This window comes from Leucopleurus acutus (assembly GCF_964270905.1).
Source record: "Leucopleurus acutus genome assembly, chromosome: 4".
Classification (NCBI taxonomy): Eukaryota; Metazoa; Chordata; class Mammalia; order Artiodactyla; family Delphinidae; genus Leucopleurus; species Leucopleurus acutus.
This window is the reverse complement of record NC_139146.1, coordinates 18880538-18900629: the sequence shown is the minus strand read 5'-3', so window position 1 is coordinate 18900629 and position 20092 is coordinate 18880538. Positions and strand designations below refer to the sequence as shown.

The 20092-nt window shown below is 41.7% G+C and overlaps 1 protein-coding gene and 1 pseudogene across 2 annotated transcripts; one reads left to right on the top strand and one right to left on the bottom strand.

Moving 5' to 3' along the window:
* Positions 1 to 1245: 1245 nt before the first annotated feature.
* LOC309961551 (centrin-4-like) lies at positions 1246 to 3983 on the bottom strand (annotated as a pseudogene). Its single transcript, XR_014327221.1, has 5 exons — positions 3921 to 3983; positions 3100 to 3241; positions 2576 to 2704; positions 1825 to 1962; positions 1246 to 1621 (listed from the first exon to the last, which is right to left on the bottom strand). The product of XR_014327221.1 is annotated as a centrin-4-like (transcript).
* A 1183-nt stretch (positions 3984 to 5166) lies between these two features.
* On the top strand, positions 5167 to 13859 carry BBS12 (Bardet-Biedl syndrome 12). The gene is made up of 3 exons (XM_082838593.1): positions 5167 to 5229; positions 9384 to 9446; positions 11632 to 13859. Exon 3 carries the CDS (start codon positions 11642 to 11644, stop codon positions 13784 to 13786), a length of 2145 nt encoding a protein of 714 aa, XP_082694719.1. The 5' UTR covers positions 5167 to 5229; positions 9384 to 9446; positions 11632 to 11641; the 3' UTR covers positions 13787 to 13859.
* The last annotated feature ends 6233 nt before the right edge of the window (positions 13860 to 20092 follow it).

Genomic DNA, 20092 nt, shown 5'->3' with positions numbered 1-20092 from the left:
CATTAGCATATGCCAACCTAGCTTAAATCAAATAAAAACCTCTCTTGTGTTGACAAAACAAAAAACTTTAGTCTTCATTTCAGTTGAGCTAAAAATAAACTAGGTGGGGCAATTAAAGGAACATTTTCTACCAGCCTTTCTTGCTCCAAAGACCATTACCATGTACTTGATTTTTAGGAAGAGTTTTGTCCAGCAAGTGGCATCTGTTACCTATTATCAGGAGCAGAAGCCTGAAGCACTTCTGCCCACTGCATCTTGGTATCAGAGTTGCTAAGGAAAACACAGTGCAGTTAAGTACTGGCTGGAACAGTGCTTTACTAGAATAGAGAAAAGACAGAGAAAGATCAGCTTCAGTAGTGAGTGTCAGTTTCCTATAGCCAGCAGGTCCCTCCCAGAAGCCGACACTGGGCAATTGGCCAACACACACCCTTCTTGTACAACAGAAGAACCCTGTCTTCTCCCCAAAGGGGACAGATAGGCACTGGGGTTGGCCAGGTGCCATATGACACATGTACTTAAGCAGAACAAAGTAGTACACATTGAGTCTGAAATAGGGAAAGATAATTACAGACAAGGTGACAAGTCCAGTGTAAGCTGTAAGGATTCCATCTCTTGGTAAGGAAGTGTTCCAGGCCCAAGGCCCATTCTTGTGCGGCCCAGCGGGGGTCAAAAGACTCCCCATAGTTTGGCTTTTTCATAAAAAACAAATAAAATTAAATTACAAGAGGGTCATAGAATTATATGAGTTAGAAAATACACACAATTATCCTGAGAGTTTTTATCCACAGGGAAGCAACATAATGAAGAGTGAGGTTATAAGATTTAGGATCCATATTTTATCGTCTATGGGCAAATCAGCAATTTTAAAATTTAAATTCTCTGAATTTTAGTTTTCTCATATGTAGTAAGATGGAGCTAATACTACTGCTTCTAAATAGTAACTGAGATAACATATGTGAAACCCCTAGCACCTGTCCTAGGACATAGGTATTGAATAAATGCTAACTTATAGGGCCAGACGTATGGGGAAATCTGGATGATATAAGTGCTGCTTTGAATTTCTTTATAAGAAGAAAATTAGCAAATAATGAAGTTGCCAGATAGTTTTATTTAAGGCTTTATGTATCTGAATAATTGGTAAAAAAGCAAATGTTCATCATTTTTAGAGTTGCACAAAAGGAAAGTAACAGGGAAAGTAATGGCTTGCTTGTCAAATTCATTTGATGTGGGGCTGATTTCCTTAAATTAAAAAAAAAAATCTAAGTCTTTGGACCCTGGGGCTCTAAAAATAGCACTTGGAATTAATACTGTTCTCAGATTCATGGTTCAAGGAAGTCACTACATTTCCTTTGTTTCTTGATGCTACAGATTTAACAACATATTGGTAGAAACATGTAACTTCTCACATGGACTAGATATCAAAAGGCCAGTTTGTGTACATAAACTAAACACTGAAAATGAATACATACAGATATTATGGAACTTAAATACAAACTTGTTAACCACTTGCCAGAAGGAACAAAAAACAGTATTAATAAAGAGTGGTCTTTTGCATCATTCTCAAAAATTCTTCCTCATTTATTTCTCCATCCCCATCATGATCAGCTTCATCAAGCACTTCCTGTAAAGTGAAATGTAAATAGGATATGTGAAATCTATTAAAAAGGAATAATGATATAAATGAACATTCAAATACATACTCAAAACCAAATTTTATTTTAAATGTATTAATACAACTAAAGAATATAACTATAAATTATAATAAATTATAATTGTATATAAGTTATATGTGAAATTATAATTATACAAATAAGTAAAATTTACCTGAAGTTCATCATCTGTCAAATTTTCCCCTAGTTCCTTAGCAACCCCCTTGATATTGTTTAGTGATATACTTCCTGTATTATCATCATCAAATAATTTGAAAGCCTTCAATATTTCTTCTTTTTCATCTTTTTCACTCTTAAAAACAGAAACAACTAAATGTCATTAGTCTTTCATTTATTTATTTGATTAGTCTGGATGTATAGGTCTTTGAGGTCTAGAACAGCAACACAGCAGGTAGCTGAGCTCTATTTACTGCTCTGACTTTTAACAATTATTCCAATGCATTCACATCTGCCCTCAAGGTATTGAAACTCAGGGTTTATTTAAGTGGAAGAGCCACAGGGTGATAAAGAGAATCTATCTTGTATTAACCTCACTAACTGAGATCCATTTCAAAAATGTAAGCTCCAAGAGAACAGGGAGGTTGTCTCATTCAATGCTCCCTAGGATACTGCCTGACAAAAATAGGCACTCAATAAATTGTTTGCTGATTTCAAGGCTTAAAAATGCTGGCCCCGTTCTCTCTATCCAGCCATATATCCTTATTATTTCCTAACAAAAAACCTCTTCTCCACACTGGACAGTCTTCATTACTACCCTGAAAACATCTTTAATCTTGTTATTCCTATCTATCTAAATCCTACCCATCTTTAAAGACCTAGTTCCAATTCTTCCTCTGATTGCTTCAGCCAAAAATTGTAGAAGGCTACTACTCGTATTTCATTGAAAAACAAAATCACTACTATACCATTTTTACATTCATTATGGCCAAAAAATCTTCAAAACTAATGGTGCCGATTCCTTCTTTGTCAATTTCAGCTACCATTTTTTAAATTTCTTCTTTCTTTGGTTCAAATCCTAAGGCCCACATTGCAATCTGAAATAGAAAGCAAATAAATTATAATAGGCCACAATCTCATTCCTAGCTCTTAAACTACCTATTAATTACTAGGTTCTCTCTTTTTCACTATGGACTAGGCTTAAACCTAGAAAGTCAGGTCAGCAGGCTTAGGTTCCAATCCTACCGTGCCATAGGATGTCACTGTGACACGATGGGCTTTGGCCTACTCATTCATAAAACAAGAATAAAATGCTTAACGAGATACCGTTTTGTTAATGCAGGCCAGGCATGTACACTGCAGGGGTAGGTGTCTGCACTGAAGAGATTTTATATCAAGCTTTCAGAAGGCTACTGTTAAAGAAAGATTTAAAGATTGCAACAAAGCAATGATAGTTTTTCAAATGTTTTGGAATTGTAAGTAATTTCAGAACCTTCAGTCCTTTCACATCTCTGGTTCCAGACCCAACAACATCGAATAAATCAAAGCCCTCTTTAATTTCTTACTTTTGGGTTTCATTCAATTTCTGCTGCTCTTTTCTTCCATTGGCCTGAACTTGTGCGGCAGTTGGATGCCTGTAATAAATACACATGTGGGTAAAAGATAAACTGTGTAACTGGAAAACGTACCAGAAGCAGAAGAGTTAATAATGAACTAATTAAATATAATAAACATATTCAAGTATCCTAGTCCCTATCATATAATGAACTTCAAGAATTTCCCCCTTTCCCTTTGCTAACATTTGTGATTTTAGTTATTCATATCTTGCTGGAAAGCCTGGTTCTTTTTTACATCTTAGGTTTTTCCATCAAATTAGTGACTTTTGATACGGAAAACAGGCAAAGAAGACGTGCTAGAATAGTAGATGTTATGTCAGAAAACAATTGGCCTTACTTGGTATATCTTTTTTTAATTTAATTTTATTTGTGGTGGCACTGGATCTTTGTTGCTGCACGCGGGCTTTCTCTAGTCGTAGTGAGCGGGGGCTACTCTTGGTTGCGGTGCGTGGGCTTCTCATTGCAGTGGCTTCTCTTGCTGTGGAGCACGGGCTCTAGGCACGGGGGCTTCAGTAGTTGTGGCACGTGGGCTCAGTAGTTGTGGCTCGCGGGCTCTAGAGCGCAGGCTCAGTAGTTGTGGCACACGGGCTTAGTTGCTCCGCGGCATGTGGGATCTTCCCCGAGCAGGGCTCGAACGTGTGTCCCCTGCATTGGCAGGCAGATTCTTAACCACTGTGCCACCAGGGAAGTCCCTTACTTGGTATATCTGAACAGCAGTGTTTAAGGCATATTTACTCTCATCTCTGCCTGTATGTCTCATAATAAAATTTATTTTGTGAGACACGGTTGATTGGAACATCATTTCCTTTCTCACATACTTTTCTATGTTGCAGAGACTGAGAAATGAAAAAATACATTTTCCAGGTGAAAAATTACTCCAGGGACCTGGAGAAGAATAAATGTTGGACCAATTATCCGTATCTGGGGAAGATGGAGGTCATCTTCCTGCTACTTGCCATTTTCTGCTGGCAAGCAAGGTCCCAGAGTTACTCCTGGGATTCTTCTGCAGCCTCATTTCAGTATCTTGTCTCCAGCTCTGGGTTAAGAAGCAGTGGTGGCAGAGACTCCACGACCCGTGTATCTAGACGCCAGCTTCACATATCTTAAGACTGGTTGTGGGAGCATCAGATTCTTGATCCCTGGACTGCAGATACACTCATCTTCAACAGTTCCAGTGGCAGAGTTCGTAGCTCCCCCGGCCAGTTTTTTCAGAGTTCTGGATGTCTTTCCTAGAGGCCCAGGCCCTCCAACGGTTTTAAAGCATCTTATTCTCTGTATTCAACTCATTTCTGGCTAGAGAGCGGTTTCTGTCTCCAACACCGTTGGTAGTAGCGGATACTGGGGTTGAGGAGGGGAAAAAATGAACTGGAGAACTGCTCTTCTGTCTCTAGAGTTATGGACAGTGCGCTTCTATTCGGCGACGAAGGGAGGGGTTACTAATGACAGTCGAGGATCATGAAAGGAGGCGAATAATACATTTCGTAAACTAAATTCCTTCCTTGTTCCGGGGAGAAACTTCAGCCCCAGCCCAGCCCCAGTAAGTGGTTGCAGCTTCGCACTCACCATGTCCCCGACCGGCGCCCTCAACCGGGACCTCCGGGCTTCACCCGCCCGCCGCACAGCCCGACTGTAGTCTTCACAGCGTGCTAGCCGTTGCTAACGCCGCTCTCGCCGACCTCTCTGCGGCCCCGCCCACACAGGCTTGCCCCCACTGATTGACAGTCATGCCACCCAATGGTCACAAAAGAAGGTCCTTGAGGCCATCCCCCACTCTATTCTCTACCAATAGCGTAACGCTATGCCTTTCCCAGGCTACCATTAAGCAGAACTTTCCGTAAGGTTTCTTAGCAACCAGGACTATCCGTTAGCCCAGCTGGGCCCGCGGCGCACTTGCGCAAAATGCGAACCGGAAAGGAAGGTTCTTCCCCCGGGCGTTTTGGCGTCACAGTGTCAGGCAGAAACTTCGGGGAACTGGAGCCTCCCGTAGGGATGGAGAAAAGAGCGAGGTTCGTAGCGAGGTGCTTCTACCAACTGCTAAGTCTTTGACGGAGATGTGGGGGGATATTGTTTGCTTTTCTAACCTCTTGGGGCCGGGAGAAGGGATGAGACTCTAGAGCCTGGTGGGTCTGCTGAATTGGTCCAGCTTCGGTTTACCGGCCGGATTACCAGAGGCGGAGGGGACTGTCCTTACCTTGCGCCGCTAGGCATCCTTCAGCCTCCACAGTGCCTGGGGCTTGGCCTTTAGCCACTTCCCTCCTCCTTGGTTCACAGCGATTCTGGCCTGGTAGGCAGAATTTCTTTTTTTTTTTCTTTTTTTTTTTTTTTTTGCGGTACGCGGGCGTCTCACTGTTGTGGCCTCTCCCGTTGCGGAGCACAGGCTCCCGACGCGCAGGCTCAGCGGCCATGGCTCACGGGCCCAGCCGCTCCGCGGCATGTGGTATCTTCCCGGACCGGGGCACGAACCCTTATCCCCTGCGTCGGCAGGCGGATTCTCAACCACTGCGCCACCAGCGAAGCCCTAGGCAGCATTTCTTTACAGGAGGGGTGTGGTGTGGGCACGGGGGCAGTGTGGGTCTTAGGATGCACATGAAGACTCCCTGCATAGGAAAGAGTTTTTACCAGTGTTGTAGCGTTTATTTGCGGGGTTGGACTTTGGACCCACCCATAATCACCATCAGACTTTTCCACGCCCCCGACATTCTCACCCACAGCCGTTCAGTTGGTTGAATCCCAAGATTTGGCCGGTTTTCCAAATATATCCAGCATAGATCCGCATTGAGTCCGACATAGGTAGCTTGAAAATCCACTTGACTCAGTAACTGTCGAGATTCAGATGCCATATAAGTGCTGTAAATCAAAGCAAATTCTTGGCCAAAGGGCCAGACTTGCTGGTTCCGCCCTGTTCTGAATCTTGTCTGGGACCAGCTAAAGGGTGAAGGGGAAGGACTGAGGTGGTAGGAATGAAGAGGTGATAGTCTCTTAAAACTTCTAACGCTTAATCGCTTACACATCAGGGCTCTTTTTTATGCCTCCTGCAGTGCCTTCTCTAGAGTAAGTACTTTTTCCTAAAAATCATACAGGATTCTCCAACAGTGGATTCAGGAAGAATATTAAGTTTTGCCTAGGTTTTTCCCTTTATCCCACTTATCTCCTTGAAGGTAAGGAAAGAAAAATGTGCAAGTACATTCTTGAAGTAGTCTCCCAAGTCACTTTTCCTACTTCAGTTAGTTGAAACATGGCACATTTTCCAAAACCATCATCCTTTCTTGCTCACATTATATACCAGGCAGACACCCAAGCATTGTAATAATTGATCTAAAAAAAAAAAACCCAAAAACAAAACCTCATTAGGATTCTGGAAAATAGGTAAAGTTATTCTAATATTAGAAGTGATTTTTCTGTGTAAAGTTACCCCAGTGGAAATTTAAACGATGCAAATTCAAGATAGTTCGCGAATTAGGTAAAATATTCAGTCACTTAATTATAGTATATTGATTTTTCAGGCCATTAATCTCACTGAGAAAGTTGCTCTTGATTAGTTTCAAGGACATATACTTCTTCTTTACTACTAATATTAAAGGGATTTCTGAGACCAGAAATGTATAATGACCAAATTTGTAGAAACAATTCTAATTTTTAGGCTCTCCTGGATCAAGTTTGATCTTATGGCAACTAAAAGGCTGCGTAGTGTGTTCACCTGCTTTTACATCATTCTGTGATTTAGGCTTTTATATTTGGGACATTAACTTCTAGTGAAAATGATTTTCCAATTATAGGCTCAGATTGCAGTTTCTAGGTCTTAGGTAGGAAGTACTCAGTCTTGAAAAATAGCTGTTACTAATCTAATTTTACTATAGAACATTAATAATATTAATCTGGAAGAATGTTAAACCTGCTATCACTCTTAAATCTACTAAATTTATTTAATGCTTTCTACATATCATGTACTATGCCATGTATTGGGTGAGTTTGAAAGGAACTGAGTGTAGAGTATAAAGATGAATGAAAGCAAGGAACCCACAGAGTAGTGGGGGAGATAGGCACAGACATAAAAACAGTATTTTTAATTCAGGGTGCTAAGTGCTTTAGTAGATGTGTGTAGACAGTACTTTGGCAGCCCAGGAAGGAGGTGCTACTTCTCCTTGAGGCATTGGAGGAGGCTGTATCAAAAATGTGGCATTTGCCTTGGGTCATGAAAGATATATAGCATTTGCCAAGGTGAAGAAAGTGTAGGATATTCAAATCAGAGTATAGTATGTGCGGAAATGAAAGTAAATGTATGTTGTAGTGTGACTAGATCATTGGGTGTATAAGGAAAGGTGGAAGATGAGCCTTATAAATTAGATTGAAGTCAGATTATGGGACACCTTTACCGAGGTAAAGACTTTATTTTCTAAGATGAATAGTTGTTTTAGGCAGTGGAGTGATCCGATTAGGTTTGTGCTTTTCAAAGATAATTCTGACAACCATGTGAAGGAGGAACCGTTTTGGAAGCAATTAAAGGGCCTCAACCACGGCAGTGCCAAATAGCAATCATGTCGACTCCAGAGGTGGTAGAACCTTAAATTTATGGTGGAGGAATACTGACAATGGCATCTGTTTAGTCTTATTTCAGTTCTGTACTTAAATGTAAGATAATAAATGTGGTGAAAACCACATTGTCAAATATTTATTGAGTACTTGCATTGTGTCAGACAGTGTTATCAGTATATGGGATACGTCAGTGACTAAAACTGCCCTTCTGGGAATTATATTCCAACAGAGGGACATAGTCAATAAATAGTAAATAAATAAGTAGAGTATGTACTATTTTATAAGGTGATAATGTTGTGGGAAAAGAGAAATTAGAGCGAATAAAGGGAATCCAGAATGTAAAGGGAAAAGAGGAGTTTGCAGTGTTAAATAGGATGCTCAGGATAGGCCTCGTTGAAAGGGGGAGAATTGCATAATTATATAAAGCTGTTAGGGCTTCCCTGGTGGCGCAGTGGTTGAGAGTCCGCCTGCCGATGCAGGGGACACGGGTTCGTGCCCTGGTCCGGGAAGATCCCACATGCCGTGGAGCGGCTGGGCCCGTGAGCCATGGCCGCTGAGCCTGCGCTTCCGGAGCCTGTGCTCCGCAATGGGAGAGGCCACAACAGAGAGAGGCCCGCGTACCGCAAAAAAAAAAAAAAAAAAAGAGTAGCTCCCAATCTCTGCAACTAGAGAAAGCCCACGCACAGCAACAAAGACCCAACACAGCCATAAATTAATTAATTAATTAAAAATAACAAAAGTAGAAGCAATCCAAATGTCCATAAACAAAATGATAGCTACCTACATACATGCATAAAAAGGAATGAAATACACATACTACAATGTGGATGAACCTCAAAAACATTATGCTAACTGAGGGGGTTGGGATGAATTGGGAGATTGGGATTGACATATATACACTATTGATACTATGTATAAAATAGACAACTAATGAGAACCTACTGTACAGCACAGGGAACTCTACTCAGTGCTCTGTGGTGACCTAAATGGGAAGGAAATCCAAAAAAGGGGATTTATGTACACGTATAGCTGATTCACTTTGCTGTACAGCAGAAACTAACACAACATTGTAAAGCAGCTATACTCCAATAAAAATTTTTTAAAAAACATTATGCTAAGTGAAAGAAACCAGACACAAAGGGTCCCATATTACATGAGTCTATGAAATATCCAGAATAGGTCAATCCACAGAGACAAGAAAGCAGCTTGGTGGTTGCCAGGGGCTGGGGGGGAGACATACAGGGAGGGACTGCTTAATGGCTACAGAGTTTTCTTTCGGAGTGATGGAAATATTTTGGAACTAGATAAAGGTAGTGGTTGTACAACACTGTGAATGTTCGAAGTGCCACTGAATTGTATACTCTAAAATGGTTATGTTATGTGACCTTTACCTCAATTTTTAAAAAAGACTAAAACCATAAAGCTTTTAGAAGAAATAATGGAATGTCCTTTGTACTCAGGGGTAGATGAAACTTTTAAAAATAGAACCCAATAACCATTAAAAAAAAGACAAAAGGACAACAAAATAGATTGCCAGGCAGTATTAAGGGCCACTTGCAGTGTGGAGTCATGAACTTAAAATGACACCAGTCAGTGCGGTTGTGTGTGTTTTTCTGTTTATTTTCAGCTGCCCCAGGGTAAACATGGAGTAGACAGAGTTGTATTTCATCAAGATTAGTGGCTTTGCAAGGTAAGATGAACCAAAAGAGAGACAAGGACTTTGAGAGTCTATGTACAAGAGAGTGATTATAATCCGCAAATGGGAACTTAAACTGGGTAAGTAGAGAATTGATAATATGGGGTGGAGGACAGCAAAAATATGGTAAGATAAGAGAGCTGTAAGACAGGATGGGTCTCAGCATTGTTGGAGTCTAGAGTATAATTTGATGCTGTTCAGGGATATACCTGAGTATATCAAGAGTTTTATTTTTATTTTACAGAACTGAAAGTTTCACAAAAGAGGTTTTGAAGCTGAGTTCAAACAATTTGTTATATGTTTTCTTAGGCTGTACTGGCTTTTCTCCTTAGTCCTTGAAAGCCTCTAGGAAGCTACTCTTGAGCAACAGGTGCTGTGGCTTCCTGCTGATCCTAAGGTGTATCTGGAACTGTGGAGCTCTTCAGAATCAAGGATGACTCTAGGCATTATAGGAACAAATTTACCAGTGCTGTGGCCAGCATTAGAAGAAAAGCAAAAACTCCGAGAGTTGTTTGCTTTTTGATATTTTGGATTTAAAAGGTTGTGGTAAAAAATATGCTTGCGGGACTTCCCTGGTGTCCAGTGGCTAAGACTCCGTGCTCCCAATGCAGGGGGCCCGGGTTCAATCCCTGGTCAGGGAACTAGATCCCACCTGCTGCAACGAAGATCCCACGTGCCGCAACTAAGACCTAACGCAGCCAAATAAATATATATATATATTAAAAATATTAAAATATGTATATATATGTACTTGAAGAATTATAAAGTCTTAGAGTTGGAAAATAAGTGTATGTTATCTACAGTTTTAGCTGTAGTGCTTTAAGACAGGTTATTTTATTACAGACAGCTTTTCAATTAGAGAGTACTTTGTTAAAAAGTTCTATTGGGCTGAAGTTTTTCTCTTATAACTTCTTCCTATTAGTTTTAGATATGAATTCTGAAATACTACCTGGAAAAAGTCTAATTGCTCTCGAACTTCCTTTTTTTAAATTTTAATTTATTTATTTACTTATTTATTTATTTTTGGCTGCGTTGCATCTTCATTGCTGCATGCGGGCTTTCTCTCATTGCAGCGAGCGGGGGCTACTCTTCGTTGCAGTGCGCCGGCTTCGCATTGCGGTGGCATCTCTTGTTGTGGAGCACGGGCTGTAGGCGCGTGGGCTTCAGTATTTGTGGTGCACAGGCTTAGTTGCTCCGTGGCATGTGGGATCTTCCTGGACCAGGGCTCGAACCCATGTCCCCTGCGTTGGCAGGCAGATTCTTAACCACTGTGCCACCAGGGAAGCCCTCGAACTTCCTTTTAAACAGTACTTTTCCTCCCTTTATATTCTAATCAATAGCTAAATCCATCCTTTACCTCCATCCCTCTTCCACATTTCTCATCTAGATAACCATGGCCTCTCTGCCTTCTGTCTGGCACTCATCCAATCAGTTCTCTACACTGTTATCAGAGTGGTAATATATCCAAAACACTAATAATAATTTTAATATTACTTAATTTTATTTTTAATATTATTCAGTTTTATATTATAAATTTATTATTGTTATTGCAAGTACTCATAAAGCACTATGTGCCAGACACTGTTCTAAGCACTGTACTCATTTACTCCTGGTAATAACCCTATGAAGTAGATTCTGTTATTATCCTCATTTTTCAGACGTGAAAACAGGGTAAAGAAGTTAAGAAACTTGCTGAGGCTACACAGTTAGTAAGCAGTAGAGACAAGTTCAAACCCAGACTTCTAGATTCAGAGTACATGCTTTCAGATACTACATCAAGCTGTTTCTTCATCTCCCCCCCTTAAAGCACTTCCATGTTTCCCATTATAAGTAGGGTCAGGTTTGACGTGGCGCATACTGCCCTTCATGATCCAGCCCCTTTCCTCTTCTAACGCTTCATGTCCTACTATTCCCCACTACTTGCTTTATATCCCGTGAAACTAAATTACTTGTATTACCCAAGTACACTGTGTTTTTGTCACATATATGTGCATTTACTACTACCTCCTTCAACTTGCTAATTATTTTTTCAAATTTTAATGCTGTATCATTGCACTGACCATATTTAATGGAAACTACATATATCAGAAACTCCTCGAAGGCAGGGACTGTATCTTACTTTTCTTTTATTACCATGAATTGCACTGAATAAAGTTCCAAGTTTTAATTTTATTTGCAGATGATGATTCATGGTGATGGCTTGCAGGGTCATAAACAAAAGAAGGCACGTGGGACTTCAACAGCTTTCATCGTTTGCAGAAACAGGAAGAACTTTCCTAGGCCCAGTAAAATCATCCAAATTTATTATAGATGAAGAGTGTCATGAAAGTGTGTTAATCAGTTCAACAGTAAGGCTTCTTGAAAGTTTGGATTTAACCAGTGCAGTGGGACAACTTCTCAGAGAAGCAGTTCAAGCACAAAATAACACATACAGGACTGGAACCAGTACTCTTTTGTTTCTTGTTGGTGCATGGAGCAGTGCTGCTGAAGAATGTCTTCATTTGGGTGTCCCCATTTCATTAATAGTGTCTGTAATGTCAGAAGGCTTGAATTCATGCATTGAAGAGGTAGTTTCCCTTCAAGTACCTATCCACAATGTATTTGACCGTATGGGTAACACAAAGACATTTTCTGGACCTGAAACATTTAGTGTCAGTGTATACCCTTTTCTCCAAATCCCTTCAGGTACTGGTTTGATACAGAAAGAGCGTGATCTCAAAGATGTTGCCTCTCAGTCACTGGCCATTTACAGTCTTTCTGGGAGACCTGTTAAATCACCTCAACTCTCTAGGTCTCAGGATAAGGTTGAAGCAGATGAAAACACATCACAAACTCCTCAAACTCTGAAAAACAGTCTGCTTGCAGACACCCGCTGCAGAAAGTCAGTACTAACCCACAGTAGACATTTTAGTAGGACAGGTAATAATCAATGGATAAGCAAACCAGACGGAGTTCTAGAACAACTTAGTGCAGCTACTCCCAAGACTTACAGATGTGATGATTTGGTGGAGTTGGAGGTGGGTTTGAGTCACGGAGGTCACAGCAGCATGAAGTTAGTAGACGAAGCAGTACGGCTACAATATCAGAACGCAGGTATGCAACAAGGCAGCTGTACAGTGCCATTTCTTTTTGACATTTCAAGAATCTTCACTTGCTGCTTACCGGGCTTCCCTGAAACTTTTTCTTGTGTCTGTCCAGGATATATCACTGTTGTATCAATATCTAGTGCTGCTCTGATCAGGGAATTGCAGAATCAGCCTATTCGGGTTGTTCTTGTTGAAGGTGATCTCACAGAGAATTATCGCCACCTGGGATTTAATAAGTCTGCAAGTATTAAAACAGTATCAGAAAGCTTGAAGGTTCAACAAGATGGCTCAGAAGAACTGTGGACAGATCATGTGTTACAGGTATTAATCAAGTTCAATGTGAACCTTGTCCTGGCACAAGGAAATGTGTCTGAACGCTTAATTGAAAAATGCACAGACAGCAAGAGGTTGGTAATTGGATCAGTGAATGGCAATGTAATGCAGGCTTTTGCAGAGGCTTCAGGAGCAGTGCAGGTGACCTACATTACACAAGTGAACGAAAACTGCGTGGGCAGTGGGGTCTGTGTGACCATCTGGAGAAGCATTCCCTTTGATGCTGCAGATGAGATCAACAGAATGGCAATCATGTTAAAAACAGAAGGAATTAATTTGGTTACAGTAGTGCTGACTAGTCCAGTCACTGCCCAGGTGCAAACCAAAGAAGATACCTTCTGGACGTGTGCCTATCGTCTGTATCATGCTCTAAAAGAGCAAAAGGTCTTCCTTGGGGGTGGCGCAGTTGAATTTTTGTGTCTTAGCCATCTTCAGATTCTTACGGAGCAGTCTGTGAATAAAGGAAACCAAGGCTATTCAGGATGGCTTCATAATACTTCCTCTTGGCTGGCCTCATCTGTGACACAGTACAGACCGACTGTGCTTAAACTTCTGGCAAATGGGTGGCGCAGATACCTTTCAACTCTCCTGTATAACACTGCCAGTTACTCATCAGAATTTGAAGCCGGCACATTCATTCAACATCATCTACAAAATGCTACAGACTCTGGCTCTCCTTCATCTTACGTCTTGAATGAATATAGTAAACTAAATAGTGGGATTTTAAATTCAGACATTTCAGATAAACTGGAACAGATTCCAAGAGTTTATGACATTGTTACACCAAAGATTGAAGCATGGCGCCGAGCTTTGGATTTAGTACTGTTAGTTCTTCAGACAGACAGTGAAATTATCACTGGACTTGTACAAACGCAGATAAATTCGCAGGAATCAGAGGGCTTTTTATTTTTGTAGTGTTATTGGCTAAGTCTTTGGAAAATAATCTTTGGTAATATGTCGTGCTAATAATAAATTTTCTAGTAGCCAAGTTACAGTTTCTAAAATGCCAGCTTTTACCAAGAGAAAATAATTGATGTGTGTCAATAACTGTACAGAGTCGGAGATTTCACCCTACTTACAACTTTGTTCTCTGTTTCTATATTTTTATTCTGTAGCTGGACATGTCTCTTTTTTTAACATTTTATTGGAGTATAATTGGTTTACATTGTTGTGTTAGTTTCTGCTGTATAAGAAAGTGAATCAGTTATACGTATACATATATCCCCATATCCCCTCCCACTTGCATCTCCCTCCCACCCTCTTTATCCCACCCCTTTAAGTGTTCACAAAGCACCGAGCTGATCTCCCTGTGCTATGCGGCTGTTTCCCACTAGCTATCTATTTTACATTTGGTAGTGTATATGTCAATGCTACTCTCTCACTTTGTCCCAGCTTACCCTTCCCCCTCCCCATGTCCTCAAGTCCATTCTCTACCTTTGTGTCTTTATTCCTGTCCTGCCCCTAGGTTTGTTACAACCTTTTTTTTTTTCTAGATTCCATATATATGTGATAGCATACTGTATTTGTTTTTCTGACTTACTTCACTCTGTATGACAGACTCTAGGTCCATGCACCTCACTACAAATAACTCAATTTTGTTTCTTTTTATGGCTGAGTAATATTCCATTGTATATATGTGCCACATCTTCTTTATCCATTCATCCGTCGATGGACACTTAGGTTGCTTCCATGTCCTGGCTACAGTAAATAGAGCTGCAGTGAACATTGTGGTTCATGACTCTTTTGGAATTATGGTTTTCTCAGGGTATATGCCCAGTAGTGGGATTGCCGTTCACCCTACTTATAATTTAACAGGTTAGCCTGTTGCTGTTTCATGGGATGCTACGGAATACACAAGATGCTTGGATCAGAGGCAAAGGGCTTTTATTATTCACAGGAAAAGCAGTAGCCAGAGCTTCAGGTTGCTCTGCATCAGTTCCCCAGTTCTCTACGTCCCACGAGAGCAACACAGAGGGCCACTGATGGCAGCCTGCACACGCAGTGTGTTGTGTTACGGAAGAGGAACGCTTGGGGTAGCCACTGCTTTTACAGTAAGCAGAAACAATCCCGTTCTTTGTCCAAGGGCAGTTGTTACCTCATGCCTCAAGGCTGCTCAGTGTAAACACAAGCCTGAGACGTGGACTGGGTAAAGATAGGCCTGGCGTCCTGAGAAAGTCTGCAGTGTCACTCAGAGCCATGGTGGGTAGCCTCCTCCAGAAATTCACTCTTCAACCTGATACGTTCTTGGCCAGACTTGAATTTTCATGTGAGTATGCCACTCTGTCGGCTACTCTGATTAATCTGGCAAACAGGTTGCTTAGTCAGTACCAAATCTATTCAGTTGGTCTCACATACCAACTAAATCAAGGCTACTAAAACAGACCCCGAGCAGCAGGGTGAAGCCAGGCTGCAGTACTGACCTCACTCATGTTCCCAAGGGCCTTGAATGTAGTCAAATGTAAGTTCCAAGGGAGGGCCAGTAGGCCTTCTTATTAGCCAGAATGTAGCCTAAGGCCAATTTGTTATCCATTATGAACCACACAAGGGAGCTTTGACTGTCTTACCTGTCTTTGGTGTCATTGCCGAAAATAACAGGAGGCAATAGATGGGCCAAAAGGCAACTCCCATCGCTAGCGGAGATACCTTTGTGGCCCATTTTCCCCACATACAAGCACATAACCGCAATAGGCCCAGGTCACTGTATATCAGGATTTCTTGTTAAACCTGAATTGAATCACCAGTATATAAATTTGATTAAGTCACATAGGTAGTGTTACCTAGTAGTTTCAGCCTCAGTTGCCATGCATGGCAAAATCCAAGGCCACTCAGGCATTAAGAGAAGCATATGATCAGTCAGATTGAAACAAGGTTGTCCTGGTTCCTGCGTTTGTAAGTGTTCTTAACTGAGAGCTGCCATTGATGGCATCATGTCCTGCCTCCTGTACCAAATAAGAGGCTTAACAAGGAGTTGAGCCTCCTTTGTGGTGGTGGCTTGTGGTGGTCAAGGAGATAAAGCATTTGCTTGTTTGACTCCCAGAGGGATGAGTGCTGTGAATCTCTCCAAATGGTATCAAGGAACTTTACTTGGCAGCCAAGTGTTCTGAATTTTGTTCAGGTTTATCGGTCACTCCTACTGGTAGAGGTAGATAACGCCACAGTCAGGGCCATTGAGACAGGCTTCTAACCTGTCAACCACAGAACGTCTATATATCACCTGTATAGTGAACATCTGAGGCATCAGAGCACAGAGGCACACACACTCAGTCCCACCCTGTGGATGGGTTAGGATGGGTCAGGGCATGGTGGTGGCTGGCCGGAAGCTTGTTTCATTTCTCTGCTTGTAGCAATACCCCGCGTGAGAGAATCTCCTCTGGCACTTCATGAGCATTTAAGTTCAAGCACATAACACCTCGATGCCAATTATGTATTTTCATGATGATAGTACATTGAATTGGGCCATTGGGACCCACCCACAGGGTCACTTTTTTCCTTTACTGCAAGATTTGCTCCAATCCTGTCAGTTACCTTTAGTCACTTTTTCCCCCTATGGAAATATGGACCAAGAAGTTTAACACTTTCACATTAGGGGCTTTAACAGTTGCCAAGAGTTGGTGTTATCTCCCTGACGGGTAGCTCAGGAAGGAGCAGAGAGTGAGGGCGGCAGGCAGGGAGGTTTTGCTTTTGGAGTTGTTTTTTTGACTCTGCATTTCAGTGTTGGTGCCAGCTTCTCCCCGTGCCCTTCCTAGTATCTGGAGAGCACCCAGGCTCCAGGGATCTTTCTCTCTGTCCTCTGCTGACCACTGCATCTCCCCAGTGCCCTGCAGTCCTGGGTATCTTGGGCCACCCTGTGCCCAGTAGCCACGTCCCTCAGGGACTGGGTAGCATGGTCCCTTGGGCACCTGTATCTAACAGAGCTATACAAGTTTGAGTCACTTTCTTCCCCAGAGTTCCCCCGTTACACTTGGCTTTTTCCGTACAACAAATGACTTCAGGGTGGAGGGTGCCGGAGGTATTAAGTGTAGAGGGAGAGAACGGCTCCATGCCAGGAAGCAACACTTTGTGTTTACTTTTGGTTTTGATCAGCTGCCCAACTTGTGCTCAACAAGCTTGTATTTTTGGTCTACTCAAAGTTGTATTTCTTCAGCCACTGGTGGTCCAGTGGTTAAGACTTCATGCTCCCAAGCGCAAGGGGTGCGGGTTTGACCCCTGGTCGAGGAACTAAGATCCCACATAAAAAAGTTGTATTTCTTCCTTGCTGACAGCATTTCTTTCAGCTCTGGGGACCCCTTGACTTGGTGGCTGCAGCCAGTTTCTTCTCAGGTTGTGCCATGGGGCACGCTGCCCTGTTGTCATGTTCACATTCTTCCTTCTCCTGCCCAACGTGAGTGGGCAACAACCAAGACACCATTTGGTTGTATGACTCTCTCTCATACTTAGTCTCCAAGCGTTCATTAACAGGTAGACAGTAGGCAGCCCATAATCCCCTCCCCCTTACCCACTACTTGAGTGAAAGCATTCACTATGAAACCCATGGAATCATATCTCTTAACCCCACCCACTGGGGCTCATCTTTTCCAGAGAACCATGGTTCTCTCAAGTTAAAACTGGCAAGAACTATGCAGGGTCTGGGATTTTGCTTTGTTTACAAGCTAACAAGTTGGCCTATTAAAATTTCATGCAACACTGGCAGAAGACTCGAGACTCCTGGGTCAGAGACAAAGGACTTTATAAAAGTAACCAGAGCTTCATGTTAATTTATGTTGGTCCCCTGCGCTCTCAAGTCCCTCAGGGGTGACATAAGGAGCTCATGATGAATGTCTGCACACATGGTAGTTTGTGTTACAGTAGAGGAACACTGAGCTCAGGTGATTCACAACTTTTTTTAATTAATTAATTTATTTATTTTTGCTGTATTGTGTCTTCTTTTCTGTGCGAGGGCTTTCTCTAGTTGTGGCAAGCGGGGGCCACTCTTCATCGCGGTGCGCGGGCCTCTCACTATCGCGGCCTCTCGTTGCGGTGCACAGGCTCCAGACGCGCAGGCTCAGTAGTTGTGTCTCACGGGGCTAGTTGCTCCGCGGCATGTGGGATCCTGCCAGACCAGGGCTCGAACCCGTGTCCCCTGCATTGGCAGGCAGATTCTCAACCACTGCGCCACCAGGGAAGCCCCCCGATTCACAACTTTTATAGTTAGCACAAGTAAGCCTATTCTTAGTCTGGAGAAAGATGTTACATCATCATTCAAGGTTGCTCACTGCAAACACAGACTTGAGAAATGGCCTGGAAAAAGAGGACTCAATACCCAGCAAGGACATGCAGGCGTGCTCCGAGCCCGTGGCAGACTGCCTGTCCCAACAAAGCCTCTTTTGCTACTTAGCCATAAATTGAACATTATAAGGCCTGAATTTATGTGTGTAGTTTTTGGAAATGAATATTAGAAGAGCTCTGAGAAAATAATCGTATTAATTAAGTTGCTGATTACCTATCATGTTCCAGGCACCATTCTAAATTCTTTATGTGTTGCATTAGTTTGCTAGGGTCACCTCAACAAAGTACCACATACTAGGTGGCTTAAACAACAGAAATTTATTTTTTCACAATTCTGGAGGCTAGAAGTCTGAGATCAAGGTGTGGGCAGGGCTGGTTTCTTCTGTGGCCTCTCTCCTTGACTTGTAGATGGCTGTCTTTTCCCCGTGTCTTCATAACATCTTCCCTCTGTACCTGTCTTTGTCCAAATTTCCTCATCTTGTAAGGACACCAGTCATATTGGGTTAAGGCCTACCCTAGTGACCACATTTTAACTTAAGTACCTCTTTCAGGACCCTATCTCCAAATACAGTCACATTTTGAGGTACTGGGGTTTAGGACCTCAGGGTATGAATTGATGGAGGAACACAATTCAGCCCATAACTCATATGTAGTCTCAATCTTTGCAACATGTATTTTCTGCATTTTATGGTTGAGGAAATTAGCTTAATGAGGTTAAGACACTTGTCCAAGTAATAGGTAGTAGAGCTGGAATTTGAACTAAGGTTTTATCTGGCTCCAAAGTCTATATTTCTGGGCTTCCCTGGTGGCGCAGTGGTTGAGAGTCCGCCTGCCGATGCAGGGGACACGGGTTCGTGCCTCGGTCCAGGAAGATCCCACATGCCTCGGAGCGGCTGGGCCCGTGAGCCATGGCCGCTGAGCCTGCGCGTCCGGAGCCTGTGCTCCGCCATGGGAGAGGCCACAGCAGTGAGAGGCCCATGTACCGCTAAAAAAAAAAAAAAAGTATATATTTCTAAGCATTAATTGTGATATGAAGCTTTTTTTTTTTCTGTAAGGTAACAACAAAACAAAAGAGAATGCCTGGTTTATTTACAGAGCCACTTTAAATGTATCAGAGAATGTAATTTGATTATGTTCATGCTTGGGTAAAAGAATATCATTTTTGGTTTGGTGCTTGTCTTATAATGTGAGAACTTTGCCCAGATAATCATTCCAATTATACATACCGTCTTTGTTCACAGTTAGAATAATAACAATGTTGAGTATTGAACTGTTTTTAAAAATAAAGGATATTATTTTACTTGAGTAGATAGCGATACTTTTATTCTCCCTCTGTATACTATTAACACGTAGTTTTTGTTAAAATAGTACGAAGATTATGAGTGCCACTAATATTCACATAGATGTTCAGCTCATTTAATATAGATTTTTTTAATGAAGTTCGTATTTGCATGTATTCATACTATTAAGTACTGAGTAGATCTTGTAATAAATACTTTCCTTTGAAACTAGAAGTCTCACTCTAATATAGATTTTGTAAGTTTGTTTTGTTCCCAGATTTAAAAAAAGCTTTGTACTCTCATGTGGTTTATCAGCTGTTTTTCTAATTCTTATAAGAAATACCTTTAAATTTTAATTACTCAAGGGATTTTTCTGTCCTTGCAAACTGAGGACAGTCCCTTGAAAAAACTTGATTCATCTAAGTAAGTGGGGTTTTCAAGAAACCCTATCTATAAGCAGGTATAGACATTTCTTAAAAGACCAGTGCAGTGTTGATATCTTTGTGAGACCAACCTGCCTCTTGAATATTACAGACTACAAAGAGGTTTGCAGTTAACTTACCTCTACATTATAGCCCATTTTCCCAAAGGTAAATAACGCCTCCTGGACCAGGGGTTAATTAGTTCTTCAAAAAATAATCTTTAAAAAAATTCCAGCAATGGAATTGTAGGAAAC

Excerpts from the sequence above, each read along its gene's own strand:
- BBS12 (XM_082838593.1), top strand. The coding sequence starts at position 11,642 with ATGGTGATGGCTTGCAGGGTCATAAACAAAAGAAGGCACGTGGGACTT.